General features: G+C 47.1%; 1 protein-coding gene across 1 annotated transcript in view; it reads left to right on the top strand.

Moving 5' to 3' along the window:
• The first annotated feature begins 1,177 nt into the window (after nucleotides 1-1,177).
• ING5 (inhibitor of growth family member 5) overlaps nucleotides 1,178-21,339 on the top strand; it is a 543,000-nt gene continuing 522,838 nt past the window's right edge. Inside the window, exon 1 of the mRNA XM_085634171.1 lies at nucleotides 1,178-1,343. Within this exon, the coding sequence (XP_085490297.1) occupies nucleotides 1,307-1,343 (37 nt within the window). The 5' untranslated portion in view covers nucleotides 1,178-1,306. The remainder of the gene's footprint in view (nucleotides 1,344-21,339) is intronic.

Genomic DNA, 21,339 nt, shown 5'->3' with positions numbered 1-21,339 from the left:
GCCGCACCCTGCTCGTCCTACCAGCGTGTTACCCCAAGGCATTGTGGTCCATGCAGTAGCATCGGCAAATACGCCTGTGCCAAAATTGTAAGTGAAAGTAAGTGTCGCGTTAGCCATCCCTGGACACGTGTTTCGAGGTAGTTGCCTCTCGTCAGCAGGGAGTAGGTATGTGTGTGGGGTTGCCTCGTAGGCTGCCGAAAAAGTATTCACAGGTAAAGTACCTCTCATGGCGCGCAGGTGCTGGGGTAACACGCTGGTAGGACGAGCAGAGTGCGGCCAATCGGATTTTTGACTAATCCTTTATGGGTTTCGGAGTAGCATGCTACTTGCAGAAAAAGCGATTCAACGCCTCGTCAGGGGTAGTAAGCGGCAAGCGCGATATAAATGCAATTACAATGCAATACAATTTGTGCCCATTCAGCAAGATACTCTGTCTATTCCTAATTCCCCCTTGTGTTTTTCACCTGCCACAGCCTATTCAATTAAATCATTTTCAAAAAAGTATGAATAGTAATCACAATCAGCAAACTCAATTGACGTTTAGGTTATATCCCTCATTTAGAGACGGAGATTTGGAATGAAACCACCCCAAAAAGCACCCCCCCCCCCCCATTTTTGTGTTTATGGTCGTGCAAAATGTCTTGCGTAGTGCAAATGGAAAGTTACCTACCCTTCCATTAAATGAGCATGGTTGAGTTATTTTTTCCATGAATCAGCAGCGTATCTGTGAGCAGACTGACTCGCTAGGGGATAAAATATAACTATACGAAGCTACAACGCGACCTCTATAGCACAGCCTAGTTTTTTTTTGTTGCATCTTTTATATAGCGCGAACTCGACCCGAAGGTATTGGAGCGCTGTACATGAGCACCGTATTTACATTACATATTCAGGCACGAGGAGATTAAGTGATTTGCCCAGAATCACAGGATGTGGACGCGACCTCGATGCTGGATAATGGTCTGCAATGCACAAATTCTGCCAGAAGCACTTTCAGGAACTTGTATCCAGTTTCAAGATGGCCATTCCGCTACATGACCATGTAGATGATCATAAGAAGCATGTCCCATTGTAGTATGGCAACCCATACGCTACCGGCGCGCTTGAAGTCTTTCTTTAGTGTCCATGCTAAAGGTGACTAACAGTTCACAGGGTCACTCCACCCTCCTCAACCGATGCGTGGCTAGCAATGAAGTCATTGCTATACATTACGTCACTGCCTCTACCTACCAACCGGTGGCCGGCAGCTCATGAATATGAAAAAGTGTCTTGACAGCGGAGGAAGCAAAAGGGCGCGGTACACGACATGGCGACAGCTATGTACCTGGAACACTACCTGGACAGTAAGTGCACTAGTTACGGCGGCGGGCTTGGTGTTTACGTGAGTGGATGTCTAGGGGCTGCGAGCCAGAGCACACAAGCGTTACTTGTTTTAGGCATGATACGACTCGTGTTAAGAAACCTGCGTAGTGGTTCGCTTAGCCTAGCTCCGCAGCTACTCCGTGCATCACGCGGTCCAGTTTTTATACTGCGTCATCACTATTAGGCCTGGATTTCCTCATCTAGAGCTGCGCATGCGTTTAACGGATACTGGTCATAGTTGCGCGCCATGCGTGTTACGTGTCAAATACGATACCATGTGGGCGTGGCATAGTGGGGTGGGGGAGGGGGTCAGGCAGAGTAGATTCAAATTTTATTAAGGGGCGGGGCTATGCAGCGACTGACATTATCGTTTGATAGGTCTTTTAAAATATTCAAGTTATGGGTAACACCCAGTACACATCTCGGTTATGATGAAAACATTTTCTGTATTGACAAGGGAGGGAAATTGAGGCACTCGGAAATTGCATTCTTTTTCCAAAGATATTTGCAATTCACACTATTTCATAGGTAGTAATGAGCTCCGTAAAGTTTACCAGGTCTTTTGTGGGATGTGTTGTTCCATTTTTTCTTTTTTTTGCAGATTTATATAGCGCGAGCTCGACCCAAAGGTATGGGACGCTTTACATGGGCACCAGTTATTTAACACAAGGATACATTAATTTTAGGCCAGGCATTGGAAGACTTGTGGTAACTTCTCTTGTGGGCTTAAAGCCACCTCCTGCTTTCTATTTGTTTCTTTTAGTGTTCCTTTAAAATCCTTTCTTGCTAGTGGTCAGTCCTGCCTCCTCGTCACTCCTTTTTAGGTCGAGCATTCAAGACCTTGTAACCTCTCATATTGGCTTAAAGCCATCCCCCAATTTTTAATTTGTTTATTTCAGTGTCCTTTAAAAATCCTTTGCTTGCAAGTCGTCAGTCCTGCCTCTTTGTCCCTGCCTTTTCTCTTTGTTCCCTCCCACACAGCAGGGACTAACTACTAGATCATTACACTTTGCTTGTTTAATTGTGGTTTGTGGACTATTTTTCCCCTTTGTTTCCTGCTTGTGTTTCAGTAGTTGAGTGTTTGGCTTCAGCGCCCATAGCTGCTTCAATATATAGCATTTTTCTATGGCTATGTGTAAATCGGGTAGAAAAGGGATGTGTGTTCCCATCGTGCATCACTGTTATGCTAAGGGACTGCCAGCAAGGATTCTCGTACCTACCCCTGCTGTTCTCTGTAAGTCATTACACAAGCCAAGACTTCTGCACCCATCAGGCAGCTTCACTAAGCCAGCATATTCTCTTCACGGGCCCCCAGCCGCTACTATCCCAAAACCTTTCCTTGTGCAGATACACTCGCACGCTTCACCTAGCAGCGCCCTTACTAAGCAGTAATCACTGCACTCTACTATATACGAACAGTGGATCAATAACCAGGCAGAAGAACTAATGGCAAATAACTTTTTCGTTTTGCTAATATTTAATTTCTGGTTTTACTTTGCTGTTTTTTTCAGTGTGTAATTGAGCACCCGGGTATACTACGTGGATGTTGTGCTTTACAATAATGAATAAATCAAGCGCGAGTTCTTCTGTCGGCACTCTAGTTGATTTTGTAAGGTCTCTGTAACCGAGGCAGTCATTTACAACTCCAGACTCGTGGTCCTCTAAGGATATTTCACTGGGTTCGAGTGAATAAGATAGGTGCTGCAATCATGTAAGTAATGCCACCTCTCGTTTACTTACAGCAACTTCCGTTTTTTGTGTGCAGATCTCTTTAAATATTTTACAGGTACTCGGGAGAGCTCAATTTGCTAAGTTGCTGTTATTGTAAAGCAAACTTTTTCTTTTAATCCTATTGAAAAATAGCTGCATCCATTTTTGAAAGAGAAGCAGAAATCATAACGAGCGTGCCAACAACTTTGAGCGTAGAGCACCTTTTATATTATAAAATGCATTCTTTTATACAATTCATTCCGTTCCAAAATGGCTGCTGATGGGCACTGCTTCTTGAACCAGAGTGGGTCGGGAGGTGACGTGACGTGTAAATTCAGTCATTAGGTCTCGGGACCATCCGGTCTGCCGAAGGCAGAACCGGAAGTCCGGAGATTTAATGTTTTGGAGAAGAGGGGCTTGAACCCGCCCCTCTTCTCTCCTCTTCTCCATTGGCTGGCGTCTTGAATGCTGGCCAGCCATTGGAGAAGAGGATTGTCTCTCCAAACAGGCCCCCGTCCTTTTCGGATTCGGGGGCGTGTTTTTTGCTACTTTTCTCATTCTCTCCTCCAGCCAATGGCAAGAGGAGAGAAAAGAAAAACACGCCCCCGAATCCGAAACCGCCGCTGCCTTTCTCCGAGGCATTTCTGCTTCGCCTCGGAGAAAGGCGGCGGCGGAATGCTATGACACTGCAATGGGGATGGTGTTCCGTTATTTGCGCTACGGGGATGGTGTTCTTGGTCGCCCTCCCTCTTCCTCCCTCTCGCGCACTCCCGACTGACAATATTCCTCTCTGACAGGATGCCCCCTCGCAGCGTGGAAAATCCCAGCAACGCCCCCGCTATTTCAATTCAACCACAAGGTTTGGGTGCAAAGATACATTCCCGGCTCTGAATGTGAGGTAAACTGTCTCTGTGAGAAAATATCCAAATTTTACAGTAAATGGCACACGGTTTTCCTGCGTTCAGCACACGCGCCCTGCCTTTGATGCCTTGAAACGAAATGGGAGGGATCAAGAAAGGTCGATGGATTGCTCGGAAAGTCGGTTAAAGCTCGGGGATTTGGGCAAAGACAAAGGATCTCCCGGGAAAACTGTACTGGATCAATCAGCCGAGAAAGGCTAATGCATATTAACAAAACCCGGCGCTCGATGGCGCCTTGGAAAGAAGCAGAGCAAAGGGGCCGCTATGGGATTATTGTGCGAAGTCCCTCACTGTGTCTCCTGCGCACACAGAGCTCGCGCTCCGTGAATGGCACAATGCCTTTGTGCCGAGACATGCGACGCTTGACACAGGCTTACTGTGAATGGCTAAACATCTGCCCCCGCGCCGCCAACGCAAGCGGTTGAAAGACAGCGCGAATTCGGGCCCCGTGGGGCGAGATACACACAGGCGGGGGGAGGGGGGATCATGGGGGAGGGAGACACGGCCTGGACTGAGGGAGCTAGTATCACACTTTAGCACACTACCATTCTAGTTTGTCTATTGTAGTCAAAGTGCTTTAAGTTTTGAATTGCATTTATATAAAGCATTTGTCCTGCCACCCACACAACTCAGAAGATGCACCCCAGTCCCGACCGGCATTTACCTTGCCACCAGCACAGCTCAGAAGAAGCACCTCAATCCTGACCGGCATTTACCCTGCCACCCGCACAGCTCAGAAGATGCACCCCAATCAACATCGGCATTTAGCCTGCCACCCGCACAGCTCAGAAGATGCACCTCAGTCCTGACCGGCATTTACCCTGCCACCCGCACAGCTTAGAAGATGCACCTCAGTCCTGACCGGCATTTACCCTGCCACCCACACAGCCCAGAAGATGCACCTCAGTCCTGACTGGCATTTACCCTGCTACCCGCAGCACAGCTCAGAAGAAGCACCTCAGTCCTGACCGGCATTTACCCTGCCACAACCGCACAGCTCAGAAGATGCACCTCAGTCCTGACCGGCATTTGTCCTGCCACCCACACAGCTCAGAAGATGCACCTGAATCTTTTTGTTTGTAATGTACATTATTTTTGTACCTCCGCCCTGCCCTGCAGTACTAAGTGCGATTCTATTACAGGCAACCACTCGAAATGCTAAAATTGTCCCGGAATCCTGCCCCGCAGCACTCACAGCTTCACATTACTGTCTCTAAACCATACAGCGCTTAAAAGTGCACCACAATGCTCCCTGCAACCACCTTGGCTATTCGACTACTGTCAGCATTCCCACGCAAGGCTACGAAAAAGTGTATCAGCCCTGCCTCGAAGCGCCTCCCATCCTGCCTCGAAGCGCCTCCCAGCTCTGCCTCGAAGCGCCTCCCGCTTCTGCGGTCGTGGGCTCTCCCACGCTGCTCGTGATAAGAGCGCAGGGTGTTGCCCCTCAGCTGTATTGCTACAACAACTGACCTCACCACAGCGGTCTGTTTAGGGTGCCTACCACTGCGTGGGACTCCCTGTCAATCAACCACTGTGCTCGTCTCGGGGCACTGCCTGACGTCAGCACAAGCTCCGTGTGCCCCTCAGCAGCCAGAAATGACACTCTCACGTACTCCTAGGTACCCGTGGGGCTGCAACAAGGCACAGTGGTACAGCGGGTCGTGGTGGCTGGTGAATTTAGTAAGTGGTGGGGGCATAAACACGTTTTTGATTAGGACTAAGCAAGACAAGCAACATAAAACAAGCATTTACAATGCAACGGTCTCGGCATTGTTAAAGTTAGAGCTATTGGCATTGCTCATGGCATTATTTTTGTTTATGTTTTTGTTTTTTAAACATGTAGAGAAACGGCATTGTTATTTACAATGTCAATAGGTTAATCAGTGTGTGTGTAGGTGGCTCTGTGTGTGGGTGCAAATGCAATAGGTCTCGCATTTGAGAGTGATTAAGCTATTGACATTGTAAATAACAATGCCGTTTCTTTAAATGTTTTAAAAACAAAAACATAAACAAAAATAATGTCATGAGCAATGCCAATAGCTCTAACTTTACCAATGCCGAGACCATTGCATTGTAAATGCTTGTTTTATTATGTATTGGGTAGTTTATTCTTTGTATCCTTCCGCCACCAGTGAGCCTCGTGGTTTGTTCTGTGCAAGTTAATGGTTGAGCATGACGTGGTTCCTTCCCGGTTTTGGAGGCATTGCCGCCTCACCATCTTCTGAGTCATTTAAGCGGTTCTTTTCCAAGGAAGAGGGCAGCAGCGGTGACTCTGTGGACTATTATAGGGACAGTCTTTGCAGTTCAAAGTGATTTGTGGGTTTTATTAAGATGACATGAATAGTATTGCTTTTTGGGCATTTTTTGCTCTGTTGCTGGTGTTTCCCGAGCTGCGAGGGATGGTACTTGTGGCTAAAGTACATCAGAATCAATAATAGTATGGTTGTGTATGGTGCGCCTATGTTCAGATGGGACCCTCAGCTTGATATATAGGATACGTTTTCAGCGCATTTTCTAGCAGAATGCTCCGTTTCCCTGGCATAACCTGCGTGATAGCCTGCCCTTCGAGGCTTCACGAGTCGACCTCTCCCAACCCTCTGGGGTACAGACCTGACTTTGGTCTCAAGAGATTCTGTAACCGGCATGCCATACAGTTTAAAGTGCTGAATTGTCATAACTATTGCTTGCAAACAATTGTTCCGTAGTCCCAATATTGTAGACATTGGGGTGAACATGTTAAGTTTTTTGCTATCCAACTTTTCTATGCAATTTCGCACTGCTGTTCTTAGTGAAGCAGGGTGTGCGTGGACCTTTACCCTCTAGGACGGTTTTGATACCCGTTTCTTGCTTCGGACACAATATAGTGGGAGAATTGCCAGTAGTCCAAACCACTGGCAATTACTGAGTAGCATTTACAACCCAATGTTTTTGCCAGGTATGTCATTGTACACAAAGGCCCGCCTTATGGAAATCGCTGCTAATCTCTCTCCTCATGAGAAGCACGGTCTGAGTTGACAAATGAGGCCACCTTCAAAAAGGAACATGAGCAACCCAAGTGCAGTCAACCTCATATGTGGGGTGCAGCTTCGATCCTGCGGCACAGTCAGCAAGGGGCAAGTCTGGGAGCACTCTTGCACTTACAGCATTGCATCAGACACAAATAATGGTGATAGGAATGCCTGCAAATAGTCTCACTGGCAAGCACTGTATATAGCATTCAAACTTATTGTTTTTGCCTACTGTAGCACTCCTGAAAATGTGTAGGTTTCATGATTTTTTTTTTGATAAACAAGTTTTTATTGTTTTCAGCATTACAACAACAGAAACTGTCGGGCCCTCCAAATCTTCACCACACAGTAATACAGGAAAAAACGCATCACATTCCCCCCCTCTCCCAACCCACCCCGCTAAGGTATGTTGCCCAGCCACTTCCCCCACACCTTCCGGTATTTCTTGGGACAGCCACGTGCCTGATAGAGAGTCCGCTCCTGCGCCGCACACCAGTCCACCCCGGCGCCCAATTTAGCTATGGTTGGCGGCTGTGGTTGCTTCCACGCCGCTGCAATGTCCCGTTTAGCCACCATCAAGGCCGTCATGAGGAACAGCTGTTCCGGGCGCGTGCCATCCAAACCATCCGTGATGCCCAATAGGGAGTGTCTAGGCTCATGCGGCACCTCCCACCCCAGGACCTCCGTAAGCTCGGACTCAATGCCTCTCCAGAACCCCTCCAGCTCCGGGCAAGACCACACCATATGAAGGAAGTCGGCCGGCTCGGAGCCACAGCGGGGGCAAGCCGCGTCCCCGGAGAGGCCCGCGCCGTGGAGGCGGGCCGGCGTGAGATAAGCAGTATGTAGGTAATAAAGTTGGACAATTCTAAGCCTAGCGGAGGCCTTCACCAAGCGGGGGGCCATAAGGGCGTCCCGCCAGTCGGCCTCGTCCCGGGGACCCACCCAGCCCTCCCATCGTTCTTTAAGGCCCTCAAGGGATGTAGGGGTGCAGTTGACGAGGGAGCGGTAAATCCTGGAAATGCCCCCCCTCCCCAAATTGCCCAGCATGACGTGAGCCTCCGGGGGGCTGTGGTCCGGCAGCCGGACGTCTAGCGGGGTGTAGGTGCGTATAGCGTGGCGCAGCTGGAGGTATCTAAAGAATTGGGAGGAATGGAGGGAGAAGCGCGCCTGCAGCTCTGAAAAGGAACACATTTGCCCGCCCCGCCAGACGTCCCCCAGCTGGGAAATGCCAATTAAGTCCCACGATCTAAACCCTTCCAGCTCCGCGACCTCTCGCAACCATGTCCCGTGCCACAGGGGGGTGACCCGGGTCAGCCTCCCCGTCCAGCGGGTGTGACGGAGCGCCGCTCACCAGGACAGGAATACGGCCTTGGTGATATCCGGGCAAGAGGCGGATACGGAAGCGCCATACAGGCGATCCTGAATACCGGAGAAGCCCAAATCTCTGAGTTCCACCCTGTAGGCTGTGTCAGACCAACCCCCCCCAAACCAGTCGTGAATGACCAGCAGGCGGGTGGCCAGATAATAAAGGTAGAGGTCGGACATGCCCAGGCCCCCATCGAAGGTGGGTATGCGGCACGTCGGTAGAGCCAGCCGGTGCCTCCCACTGCCCCAGAGGAATCTCGTCACCATCGCATCCAACTCGCGGAACCAAGGTCGCGGAAAGGATAGGGGGGTGTTTTGCAGCACATAGAGAAACCGGGGAAGAATCATCATTTTATAGAGGGCCACCCTCCCTAGCGGATTGAGGGGTAACTGGTGCCAACGCGCCAAGTCCGCCTTGGCTTTCTTCACCAGGGGGGTGACGTTAAGTGCCCAGCTCAGCTCCGGGAGGAGGGAGACCCATATGCCCAGGTACTGAAACGATAACCGGCGGAGAGGAATGGTCTCCTGCCAGTCAAAACACTCCCTGGAGGGGTGCAACGGGACCAGGACCGATTTCCGCGAGTTGAGGGATAGACCAGACGCCCGGCCGAAACGGCTCAGGATGGAGAGGGCACGGGGTCCGGAGTGCGCCGGGTCACTCAGATACAGCAGGACGTCATCCGCATAGAGTGCGATTTTGTCAGCCTCTAGGCCAGGCCACTCCCAGCCCCGAAGGACGGGATCAGATCTAATCAGGGCGGCCAGGGGTTCCATCACGAGGGCAAAGAGAAGGGGCGACAGTGGGCAACTCTGCCGCGTCCCCCGGCCGATCCGAAATGGCCTTGATAGCACTCCATTGACCAAGACCCTGGCGCGGGGATGGGCATAGAGGACGCGCACCATCCCCACGAAAGGTTTCATGATTTTAATCCGTTTTACACCCTAACTGCTTACTGTCAAATGTTATTTCTGTACTGTTGTGACTGGGGTGCTCTGGGATGCACGCGGATGGACGTGTTAAAATTTAGTCTCCCTGGTAATTCTGTTCTCCCCCCTCAAGCAGCTGTTGACTACAATGGATAGGGCCTTGTTGGTGTGGGAGACATATCAAAATGAGGGAAAATGTTATTGTTATCAGTGCTACAAGAATCTATTCTAATGGTAAATGAAAAATGCATCAAATTTGTCTGAAATATTTAGTTTTTTTGTTTTATATTGTTGCTTGCTTGTCTCATAAAATGTTATGAAAAAATCTAAATCTTAAAACTAAATGGACTTCGTAAGAAATGAGTTACTAACCAATATCAGTTTGATTTCTTAGAAAAGATCTGGAGCTTAAATTGTTAACTGTGGAACCAGTAGACTTGGGTTTTAATCTCTACTCTCTCCTGAGTAAATGTTGTGATCTTGGGCAAATCTGGTAATCTTCTTTAATGTGAATCCTCTCTGAATAATTTGAAGAAGATGCAGGATAAAGGGAATGGCTCCACTTGCCTGGGTATTTTGTGGCATACCTGGTTGTTTAGTGTGACACACAACACAATTCCACGCCACACAATTCACTACCACACAATTCAGCACCACCCAACATAATTAAACTCCAAAATGTACACTCATCGCAACATGGTTCAACTCAACATAAATATAACCCACATAAAACCACTCCATACCATGTAACAACAATCCACATATATTCACTCCACACCATGCCACATAATTCCAGTCAGCATAATTGCACTCAATGCCACAGTTCCACGCCACACAATTCAACTCCACACATCACCATTCCACATCAGATAATTTGACAACAAACCACATAATTAAACTCACCCACACAATAACATGACTCACCACATTCTTCCAATCCAAACCACAGAATTCCACATCCTGCTACTAAATTCAACAGCACACCACATAAATAAACTAGACTACATACCAATCCACGAAACAAAATAGCATTACACATAATTGCACCCCCTAACACACAATCCCACTTCACATACTTTCAATACACTCAATACCACATTACTAACCAGATAATTACACTGCACACCATGCAATTCAATTCCACTAAAAAAATCCACTCCACACAATTCCACACTGTACAATTCCACAGCTAACAATCCAACCTACATAATTCTACTCTATGCCACATACATCCACTCTACGTCATAACACATGAATAAAAGAAATGTTCATTTACTGTGCCAACAGCTCTAGCTCTCGTTTAACTTTTTTAGTATGCAAGGCAGCCTACATTCAAACTGTTATGTGCTCTTCGTGGCACCCGCAGCTGCCAAGAAACTAGGGAGAGGTCACATTTGTACTACTAACCAGCATTTGAAAACACTTCTATGGCAAAAAGCACAAGCTCTGAGGCCTCCCAAAGTAGTACAAAAATTGCCCATCTTTCTCCTCTTCCCCTTCTTACTCCAGTAGGATAGCATTACAACTTGAGCGGTAAAGCTGTTTCTAACTAGCCCCTTCCGCCCCACATTCATTCCTCTACTCTCCCTCCCCTACAGAAGCTGTAAATTAGCACCATCTGGTACTGTGTTTGGCTACTGACTGACAGGTTCGAACTCTTCTCCTATTGGTTTGGGACTAATGCCAACATGCTTCCTTCTACTGTAAGAATGTCCCCAGTAAATGTGCATTGTTCAAGCCCCCGTTAAATTCATGAACACAAATACCGCTGGGGATTAACTCTGCATGCTTTTGTTTTGATATTTGGACAAGTCTTTGAATATTATAATGTTTTGTACATGTATGCGCAGTCAAAAGCTGCCTTACTTTATAATTATGTGTCATCATATTTAAACTTGGTAACACAATCCACAAAAATCCACTCCACACCATGCCACATAATTCCAATTAGCATAAATTCAATTAGCATAATTTCATTCAGCACCACACTATTTCATGCCACACAATTCTGCTCTAGACATTTCCATTCCGCACCACATAATTTGACAACAAACCACATGTTTAAACTCAACAACACAATTACACAAAACACCACATATATCCAATCCACACTACAGAATTCCACATCATGCCACATAATTCAACGGCACACCACATAATTAAACTCCACAACACAAAATGGCATTCCACATAATTACACTCTAACACACAACCCCTCTTCACAAAATTCCAGTACATTGAATACCACATAATTACTATCCACATATTTCCATTACCCACCATGCCACATAATTCCACTCCACAAATCCACTCCACACAATTCCACCTCACACCACTCCACAACTAACAATTCCAAGCCACATAATTCCTCTCCACACCACAAACATCTACTCCAATTCAAAACACATGGGTAAAAGACATTCACATTTACAAAACCAATACCTCTCACTCTCACAAATGCAAGACCAATTTGCAGTGCAAATGCTTGTTTCTCTTTCATTCCTCCCAGGCTGCAGGGATTAAGTATGATATCATTATGCTTTGATTGTATATATGTTCTTGGTGGGACCGTCTTTTTTTTTTTTTGGGTTCCTGCTCAGCGCAATAGCAGCTTGCATTTATGATTTGTTTCAGTGCTCTGACTTTTTGTAAACAGGCATGGGAAGGCTCTCTGGTTGCACAGCTGCACCCCCTGCCTTTCGATTTTGAGCGCAATTGAAAACAGGCCTTCTATTTAATCAGCATGGGTATGTGAAGCATTTTAAAAGCACAATTTGACTTATCATCAGTAGTAAATTCAAGTGTTTTTTCCTCTATGAAAACATGCTCACTCAACCAATCGCCGTTTGGAGCTGCTGTGGAATGTGTGGCTGTAACTAGACTGTACGTCAACAAAAGGAGGGGCGGACCAAGAGCTCGTTTCGGTCCAGTGTCCGTGCTCCACAAATGACTGCTAAATCACAAGGGACACTGTTCCATGTAGAGGGTGCAGGTTGTCACCCAGTCTAAAGAGAGGAACGATATAGAGTAGGAAAGATCTAGAAGAAGAGGATGAAAAAGAGCGAGGCAGTGGTTCATTCCCAGTATTTCTTTAAAGAGACCCTTTGGGGGCCCGTCGGGCATTGCAGCGCCGGCCCGAAGAGGAGCAAAAGCCCGATGATGAAGCATGACATCCTTCAAAGTGTGTGAGGGCAACTAAGAGGCAAGACTGTGCCCTCCCCTTCGGGATTGGATCCTTGATACTGGGGATGAACCTCTGCCAAGTGGGTCATAATATACCTCATTCAGGGTTCTTCCCTCAGCCTTCCGGACAATGAACCCTCACTCTCTGATTCCCCATCCAACTCTAAGCCATAATATTTCATTCAAGGTGTCCATATTTTCTTAAATTTCCGCGGGCAGCCCCAAGCTTTGTATGTCACCTGTTCTGCAACCATGTATAGGTCGAAACGTGTCCTCCATTCTGTTAGTGGGGGTATTTGTTGCACACCCCAATATTTCGCTATGTCAGGCTTGGCCACCAATAGTCCCAGGTTAGCTAGTATTAATTTTCGTCGTGGGATATCTACCTCTATGGAAATACCCAAAAGAAGGAACTTCAGCTCCATTTCTATCTGGACCTCAAGTATGCTATTAAGCTCATCCACGATCTTTACCCAGTATGCCTGGATTTCCCTACACTCCCATATGGTATGTATGAAAGTCCCATCCATCCCATGACATCGAAGGCCTTTCGGACTATTCGCCCTCCGTATCTTGTGAAGTCGTGCTCTGTCAAAATATATTCTATGTACATTTTTATATTGAATGAGGCGTAATCGAAGCTTGATTGCCACCTCCTTTGGGTGCATGAGGGCGGCCTCCCAGTCTGTCTTCCTTTGTTCCGGTAGTCTCCTCCCATTTGGTTCGATGTGGACCAAGCTTATCTGGCATATTATTGAGTAAGGTTTTATATGTGTAGGAAACAGCTTTAGCCGGAATCTCTTCTTGCAGTAGGCGACCCTCTAGTGGGGCATACTCTGGTAGTGCCCCCCCCCTCCAATTCCTTTGCCATCCATGCATGTTTTAAACGAAGATATGCATAAATTTGTGTAGCATGAAGTTGGTATCTGTCTTTAAGTGTCTCAAACGAGACCAACACCCCCCTTTCTAAAAGGTCCCCTATCTTGGAAATGCCAATTAGGTCCCATTATTTAAAATATTTCGGACAGTCTATTCCCTTCCCATAGCGGGGTCTCCCTGGTAAATTTCTTGTCCCATTACATTTGCCTCTCAGTGTGTTTCCAAGCCTCCAATGCCCTCCGGGTTGCCTGAAGTAGTTGGCTACTACCCTTCCCACTATATATGTAATGGAGATATGTACGATTTCCAAATTGTAGTCGTTCCAGCCTATATGTCGAATGATCCCCTTGTATATGGATCCACTCGTTAATAACAATAAGGTGGGATGCCCTGTAGTATGCCCTGATGTCTGAGAGGGCCAGACCACCATTATATGCACTTCTTTGCAAGGTTTGGAGTGCCACTCGTGGGTAGGCCCCGTCCCATAGAAGCAAGCGTACCTCACTAATTATTTGATTGAACAGTGTGTCTGGGATTTTATGATAAATATTTTGCAGCACATAGAGCAGCTGGGGAAGCGTAATCGTTTTATACATGGCGGCCCTTCCCATTATAGGTAGGGGGAGTTAGCGCCACCTCTTAACGTCCTCTTGAAAATTGAGGATAACTCTCTTAACATTACGTGCCAGGCTCTCAGCAACATCAGTGGTAATATAAACGCCAAGATATGTTAAGCCTTCCGTTGACCATCGTAGACAGTCAGGGAACCCCTGTGGTTCCACCGCCCCCCCAATTGGGTATAGTGTGGATTTACTCCAGTTGATTTTATATCCCGCGTGTTTCCCGTATACCTCAAAAATCTGCAGGATTCGGGGGAGGGTCACACTAGGTGTCGGTCACATACAATAATATATCATCTGCATGTAAAGATATGCGTTCCTTATTGAGTATTTTGACATCATCCACAAACCCACCTAATCCAGGGTAGTTCTAATAACACAGGCAAGGGGTTCCAAAATAAGGGAAAAAAGTAATGGGGAAAGGGGACATCCCTGTCTAGTTCCCCATTGTATTGGCCAAGGTTCAGAGAGAGCCCCTTTGACCCGGGCCCTAGCCACGGGTTTCGTATGAAGCAGCGCTACCCAATCTCGAAACTTGGCCCGAATCCGAATTTCTCCAGCATATACCTCATAAAGGGCCAATGAATGGTATCAAACGCTTTTTCATCGTCTAGGGAAAGCAGTAAGTGTGCAGTTTCCCGATCTCGGAGTGGCATCCATCCAGTTGGCCACCCTGCGTAGATTGTAACGCGTGGCACGCGTCTCTCTGCGAATGTTAACCATATAGCATTCAAAAGCAAATTACTTGTGCCCTTGGTCAAAGAAAAGCAGCATTTTTAGAAGAATGTTGGAGCGTCAGCATCCCCCCCTCCTCCTCCCTTTTCTGGGTAGATCCCACGGCCCAATCTCTTCAGCTCTTTGCTGACTCAAAAAGTGGCAGGCAGCTGGACAGGGTTGGGCAACTGTTGGTCGAGGCCTTTTTTGCAGCTGGTGGGAGCTGGTTTTTAGGTCTCGCCTGACCCAGCGCATGCGCTGGTCTGGCAAGACTTATTGAGAGGGCTCCAAAAAGTGCTACCAGGCCAACCTAAAGCTACAGTGCATGCGCCCGGGCGCGCGAGCTGCGCTTTACCGCGATTTACCGCGATTTACCGCGATTATTTTCACTTTCGCGGCCGCTTTGCATAGCCAATAGGTCTCGCTTTTGGGACCTTATAAGTATTTAGTTGTGCAACTGTTGCATGGCTAAATACTTATAAGGTCCCAAAGGCGAGAACTATTGGCTATGCCAATGCTTGTATTACTGGGGGCCGGGCTGGCCACGTTTCCTGCTTGTAGTGCTTCAGTGCTTTACAAGCAAACACTGCAGCACAAATGGTTTAAAGGCATGCTTGCTTCAAAACCATTTGTTTCTGCAGTTGTTTGGTTCCTGTTTCATGCAGAGTCATAAGCTACAGCAAATATAGGGCAATGCGGGCGTCCTCACTCTCTTCTCAGGAGTGGTTACTGCTGCTGTCAAGGTGCAAAGAAAAATAATCTTGCTACTATCTACTGGGAGTGGGATCTCCACAAGGCTGGTACATTAAAGGAAATGTATCGGTTCGAAAGGCAGTAACCGCTACAAATAGTCTGTTGCTTATATGGGTCATTAGTGCAAAAGTGACACCCTCTGCGATCTCAGGTGCATCTCTTTTATTCACGAATTAATAATGTTAAGATAGTTTTAAGGTCGTTTCTGCTGCACGTGTGCCGCATCTAAGCTCTGCAACACCAGGCATTTTAATTAAAGATATCAGTTTCAAATCTAGTTAGGGAAGCTCCTGCTTACGCATTGCTGCACTGTGCACCAGTGTCTATGGTCAGGAAGGAAGGGTGAACTATACAGTGAGTATAGCTGTAATTTAATTTGCATTAAGATTTGGGACATTAAGACTGCATCTGTTGCAGGAGTTAGAAAAATATGTGGCAATTATGGCATAATCTGTTGGCATAGGAGTATAATTTTCCCTCTACCTTCGCGCTGCCCCATTTCTCCCCCAGGTGCGCCTCTAAGTGCTCACCGGGCCCCCTCATACCTGGTGTGCTGGTGTCCTTCGGGCCTCCTTCATGGTGCCCCTGCTTTCCATCTACCTTCAGACACTCCCTGCGCTGGACGCACTTAATTCTGCCCTTGCAGCCTCTCTGCAATTATTTTGGGCGCTAGGCTGACCCCCCAACCCTTTCATGCTATTCCTCCATTGTCCCCCATCTTCCACACAGCCCCCCAGTTCCAACACAGCAGCCTCCACCATGCTGTCCCAGTCAGTGTCTGTGTTAGTCATGGGTAAAGGAGGGTTACAGGGAGAGCTGTTAGTGAGAGTGCAGGGTTGGTGTTTGTCTGTGAGCTTATAGAGTGAGTTGTGCCTATGCGAGTGTAGCATGAGTGGTCAGCAATGTGAGTGTATGGAGTGCCTATGTGGAGGACACAAAAGTGAAGAGAGGATGCTGTGTCTAAGTTTGTGCAGGGTGCAGCACTTTAAAGCCAGACCTATTGACTCTGCCAATGCATGCTTCAACATGGGAAGTATGTAATGCTGCGTCTTCTCCCTGGCACCATACAATCAAATGGAACACAAACCTGCCTCACAGACGCGTAACCCTATGAGCTATCCCTTTTAGCTGTCTTTCTTACACCTTGTATCATTCTGTCACACAGAGGCCAGTTGTAGAAATACATTGGCAGTTGCTTTTTCTCTCTTTCAGGACAAGTCTATCCATTATAAGACAATTTGGTGCTGTTTACAAGCTGATGAACACTAAACCACATAAGCAAATCTCTTACTGCTATTGCTGATCTATTGCCTAACGAGAGCAAGACACACACACACACACACACACACCCTCCCCCTCTCACCCCACTGTTCACTTAATTCTCTGCCCTGCATGCTTCCATACTCCTGCCATTATCACTATAATTAAATTCCAACCACTCCACTCACCTTACTACTTTTCAATCTGCTCCATATTTTTCACAAAAACACTTGAATGATTGGCCCTCAAACAGTATCTCTGCAATTAGTCCATTCAATCTACTGTATTTCAGCATCAGCAAAAAGGTCATCCTCTGAGACTGCTCTTTCAGTGTCTCCATTTTCATCAAATTTGACCGTTCCACCTGCTAATCCTGCATCCTCATTCTCCTGCCTGGACCAAGCCACATTATGTTCCGCAAGCTCAGTAAACTGCTAAACAATGATGTCCAGTTTAGGTAAACATCCCTCCTTAGGTACGCCTCACCCTTGGCTAAGAGATTTTAATCTTTCTTTATGTTCGCGCGGCCTAGCTCTGATCCAACATCCTGTAGCAGTCATTAAGGCTTTGTCCTAGGTCTTCCCCTCTTCTTTAACATCACTGCCCTATATGGTGTGATTTCTTAATTTGGATTTTTATATTACTTGTTTGCAGATAACTCTAAACTTATCATGTACATTGTGCCCCAACTACAAGTTACCATAGCAAACTGTCTTGAAGCCATCTGCTACCAGAGGGACATACTTTGCTAAACTCAGTCAAACCAAAGATATTCTACTTTTCCCCCTATAATGAATGGCTCTTGAAATCACCTCTTGCCCTTGCTGCTTTCTCAGTACTCCATCCTTACTTTCACAAGGCTATAACTTTGTCGTTCTCTGTCAATGGGATGAGCCTATCTACTGTTTTTTATCTTAACCATGACCTTCAAGCTTTAAATAGTCAATTATTGGCAAGATTCGTCCCCAGCTTAATTTCTTACATTGTAAACATAAAACCTCTCCTCATCAGTTAAATTAACTACTACATCCGCCTCTTGCTTGCTCTTTTCTATACACATTCAAACCCCTTCAAAAACTAGTCAATGTTGCCTGTTTGTGTTTCCAGGCTCTACTTCTCACATCCCTTCAGACACTTAGTAGAGTGGCTATCACATATCCCCATACAATTTCCTTATTTGATCTGGTTAATGACCCTATTTTTTAGTATAGGCCACTATCCATTTGTCTTTCAACTACCTCGATCCGGGTGCAAATCCCTCTTATCTCCGTACTGTGCTAAAGAGCTCATGTGCCACCTCATGATCAATGTCTTTCACCCTACTGGTCCATTACTACTTGCTCCTTGGAAATAAAATCAGTCACTAACCTCAAAGACTTCTAGACACTTTTTCCTGTGACTCAAAAGACAATCATCAGTATATCCATTTAAGATTGTATTATGAATCCTAAATTTGTATGTTGTGCTGTAGTTGCACAAACCTTTCGTTTGGATCTGCGTGGAGTCAGCAGAGGAGACGAGTAGCTGTGCCTCACCTGCCGCACTTGGGCACTGCAATCGGAAGGAGCACACCACTTGGGGCACTGCATTACCCATCTTCCCCTAGAGAGACTTCAAAACAACGGCCCACTGCGTGAGTCGCCTGCGGAGACGCACCCGGGCAAATCTCGGGCCAAGGGTAGGCCCGTCCACTCCCGTCAGAGCCCAGAAAAGGCAGGACTGGGCCCCCCTCAAACACCCTGCATCTGACTGAAGATAATTTGGTTTTTGGGATCATTTTGTATTGCTAATATGGTAAAGCGAAAAGGCCCTACGGAAAGAGCGGGAAGGAGGGATTGTGACAACGCAGGATGCGTTCCTATCCAGAGCAGCGAGCGTAATCACCCATGAAATCGAACTAACAGTGAGGCGCCTATCAATGGAACCCCTTCTTTTTCCTATGGGTCACCAAGGGGGAGCTTCTATGAGGTTCCCCCACAAATCCACTCACCCCAATTGATAACATTTGGCGACCTCCCACCGGGTCAACTCGAAGCGTCTCCTGTAATGATAGTTCCAACAGACACATCTAGAAGGTAGCTCGTTCCCTCACCCCCTACCTTTTCTGTCCCATCCACCAAACCCACAAACGATCCCCCAGCAAAGCGGCACAGGGCCGGTGTGACCGCTAAGCCGAAGCAAACAAAACCTATTCGTGCTCCCAAACCCTGGGGTGTACACCTTTAAGTGGCCACAGCGAGCCCCTCATCGCTAGCAAAGCCTTCAACTGTAAATACTTCAACCCCACACATAGTACTTGATGAGACACTATGGGCAGAAGTAAGTAAAAGGATGTTGATACTACTGAATCCTATTCTAACCAAGCTAACGCAGATTGAACAGCGATTAACTGGGCTTGAACTATTTAATATACCAGCCCGATCTCGGACAGAGACCCCACAATCCATCCTGTACGTTTACCTGTGGAGGGAACTCTAGCACACGCCAGCGAGGTTCGAGGTCTGCCTCCCCCCAACGGCGCAGGGCACTTCAACAATCATGGCCATACAGGTTTGTGGGTCGCCTTCTACAACTACTAGCCATGCTAATGTACAGCGGGAGGCCCAAACCTCTAAAGTCACGGGCGTAAGGGACACACGTCAACAGGCACCCTTAGCGAGGGAGGAAACAAGGCCGGTCTTCCACAAAAATGACCTATGAGATACATTAACCACGATGGTAGACAATCATCTTCAACCAATTCTCCATCTTCCACCTGCAGCCTTCCCTTTGGTACTAGTCCTCGCCAATGTTCCGCCTCTTCGGGTAAACCAGTTCGAGTCTACGACCCAGCTAATGGACAATTGTTTGCACTGGCTTTCATACCATCTCAAGGACACTGGACTGACAAACCATCAGCTGGCAAACAAAATCATCCCGGCTAGGAGAGTGGAATGGCTGGGTGGCTCAGCTAAGTCCATTGTGTGAGACTGTGTGGTGATGAATTTCAATAATCCATACGTGAGTCATCTCTTGTTAAGCAGCCTCCTCAGATCACCCTTTAGGACTACCCAGATAATTCCCTTACCTTTAGAGCATTTTTATAAGCAGGGTAGAGCGCCAGGCATTGGACACAGTGTCAGGCCAAGGGCAGGTCAATCGCTCACGGGATATGTGGAGGCCCCCAATACTCCTTTGGGGGTAAGGTTGCAAAATAGATTTGCCCCGCTCTCAGATCTGGAATCCTGCGACTGACTACTACCACCTACCCTTTTCTCCCCTGGGAGATTAGCCACACTACCCACTCCAGTACATGAAATGCAGGTAACCCCTACTTTCCTTTCTCCGCAGATTATAGCAGGTATAAACAAGATTAGCCTAGCATCCTGGAATGTGGCAGGAATTGCCTCAAAGGTAGGAGACGATCAATGACACAAACTCTGGCAATCCCTGGAGATTATCTGTTTCCAGGAAACATGGGCCAAAGACCCGCTTTTCTTCCCAGGGTTCCGTACTCTTCACACTCCCGGAGTGCCTTCGACGTCAGGCAGAGCGAAGGGGGGACTACTAACCTTAATTTCTAACACCATACCCCTACAAGTGAGGCAGGTTGGCACACCAAATACCCATTCTCAGCTTTTCCAAATTGAGCACAGAAACGAAGGCCCCCGGTATTTAATTAATTTTTTAAATAATGAATTTGGGAGGAATACGACGGTAGCGGCAGAAGATCTAACTAGGGATCTAGGGAAGATTAATGTACTCAGAAAAAAGAGTCTACTCGATATTCTCTGGGTGGTGGACTTTATTACTCACCTCTGCAGGCATAATGAGGCTAAGGTATGTGGCCTAGATGACTGGCAGGGCAACCCCCTCAGCCATTTCTCACACAATGAATATGGAGACACTCTGAATAGCCTCCTACTTATGAGCATCCTGTAAATAATTAATAACACAAAAGCAGGCCAGGTAGGGAAAACATTCACACGGGGTAATTACGAGTCAACGATTGACTTTATTTTAGTCTCTTCCACAATAAGTCGAAATGTGACCCACCTTGAAAACCAATTCACATGCTTTAGCGATCATGCTATACTACTCATCCATCTAAGCTTTCCCTGTAAAGAGAATAAACATCAACCTGTAGTGGATACCATATCCCTAACTAGGAAGAACGGCTGGCAATTTAAAGTGGGCACAGGTCGAGAAGCTGAAATTGGTACTAGAAATAATAGCTCAAGCAAGGGAAGACATTTTACACTGCCTGGACGAGGGGTCGTCCCCTCTGCAACTAGTCACCCAGTTCAGAGTCTTCTTAAGGAAACTAAAAGTAGCACTCACCTGCACTAAGCCGGCAAACTCCATTCGAACCAGTCGATGGTTTGATCAATCTTGTTCCGCAGCAAAGAAAGCTCTTACCAATACTTTAAAGGTCCACTACAGAGACCCAGCTCTTGATAAGATTGCTACGCAGTAACTATAAGCAGGCCAGAAGAAGAGAGAAGGATATCGGGGAGAAGGCCTGGGATGGTCTTGAGCAAGCTGCTGTCTCAGGCAGCAATAGGGAGTTTTGGAAGGTTATAAACGCCTCTTATTTTAAACACGATAAGGACCCATCTCTGGACTCACACGTAGATGAGAACGCATGGGTGAGACACT

Source organism: Triturus cristatus, chromosome 11 (genome assembly GCF_964204655.1).
Source record: "Triturus cristatus chromosome 11, aTriCri1.1, whole genome shotgun sequence".
NCBI lineage: Eukaryota > Metazoa > Chordata > Amphibia > Caudata > Salamandridae > Triturus > Triturus cristatus.
Note: the sequence above shows the minus strand (reverse complement) of the source record. Positions and strands in the feature narration are given on the sequence as shown.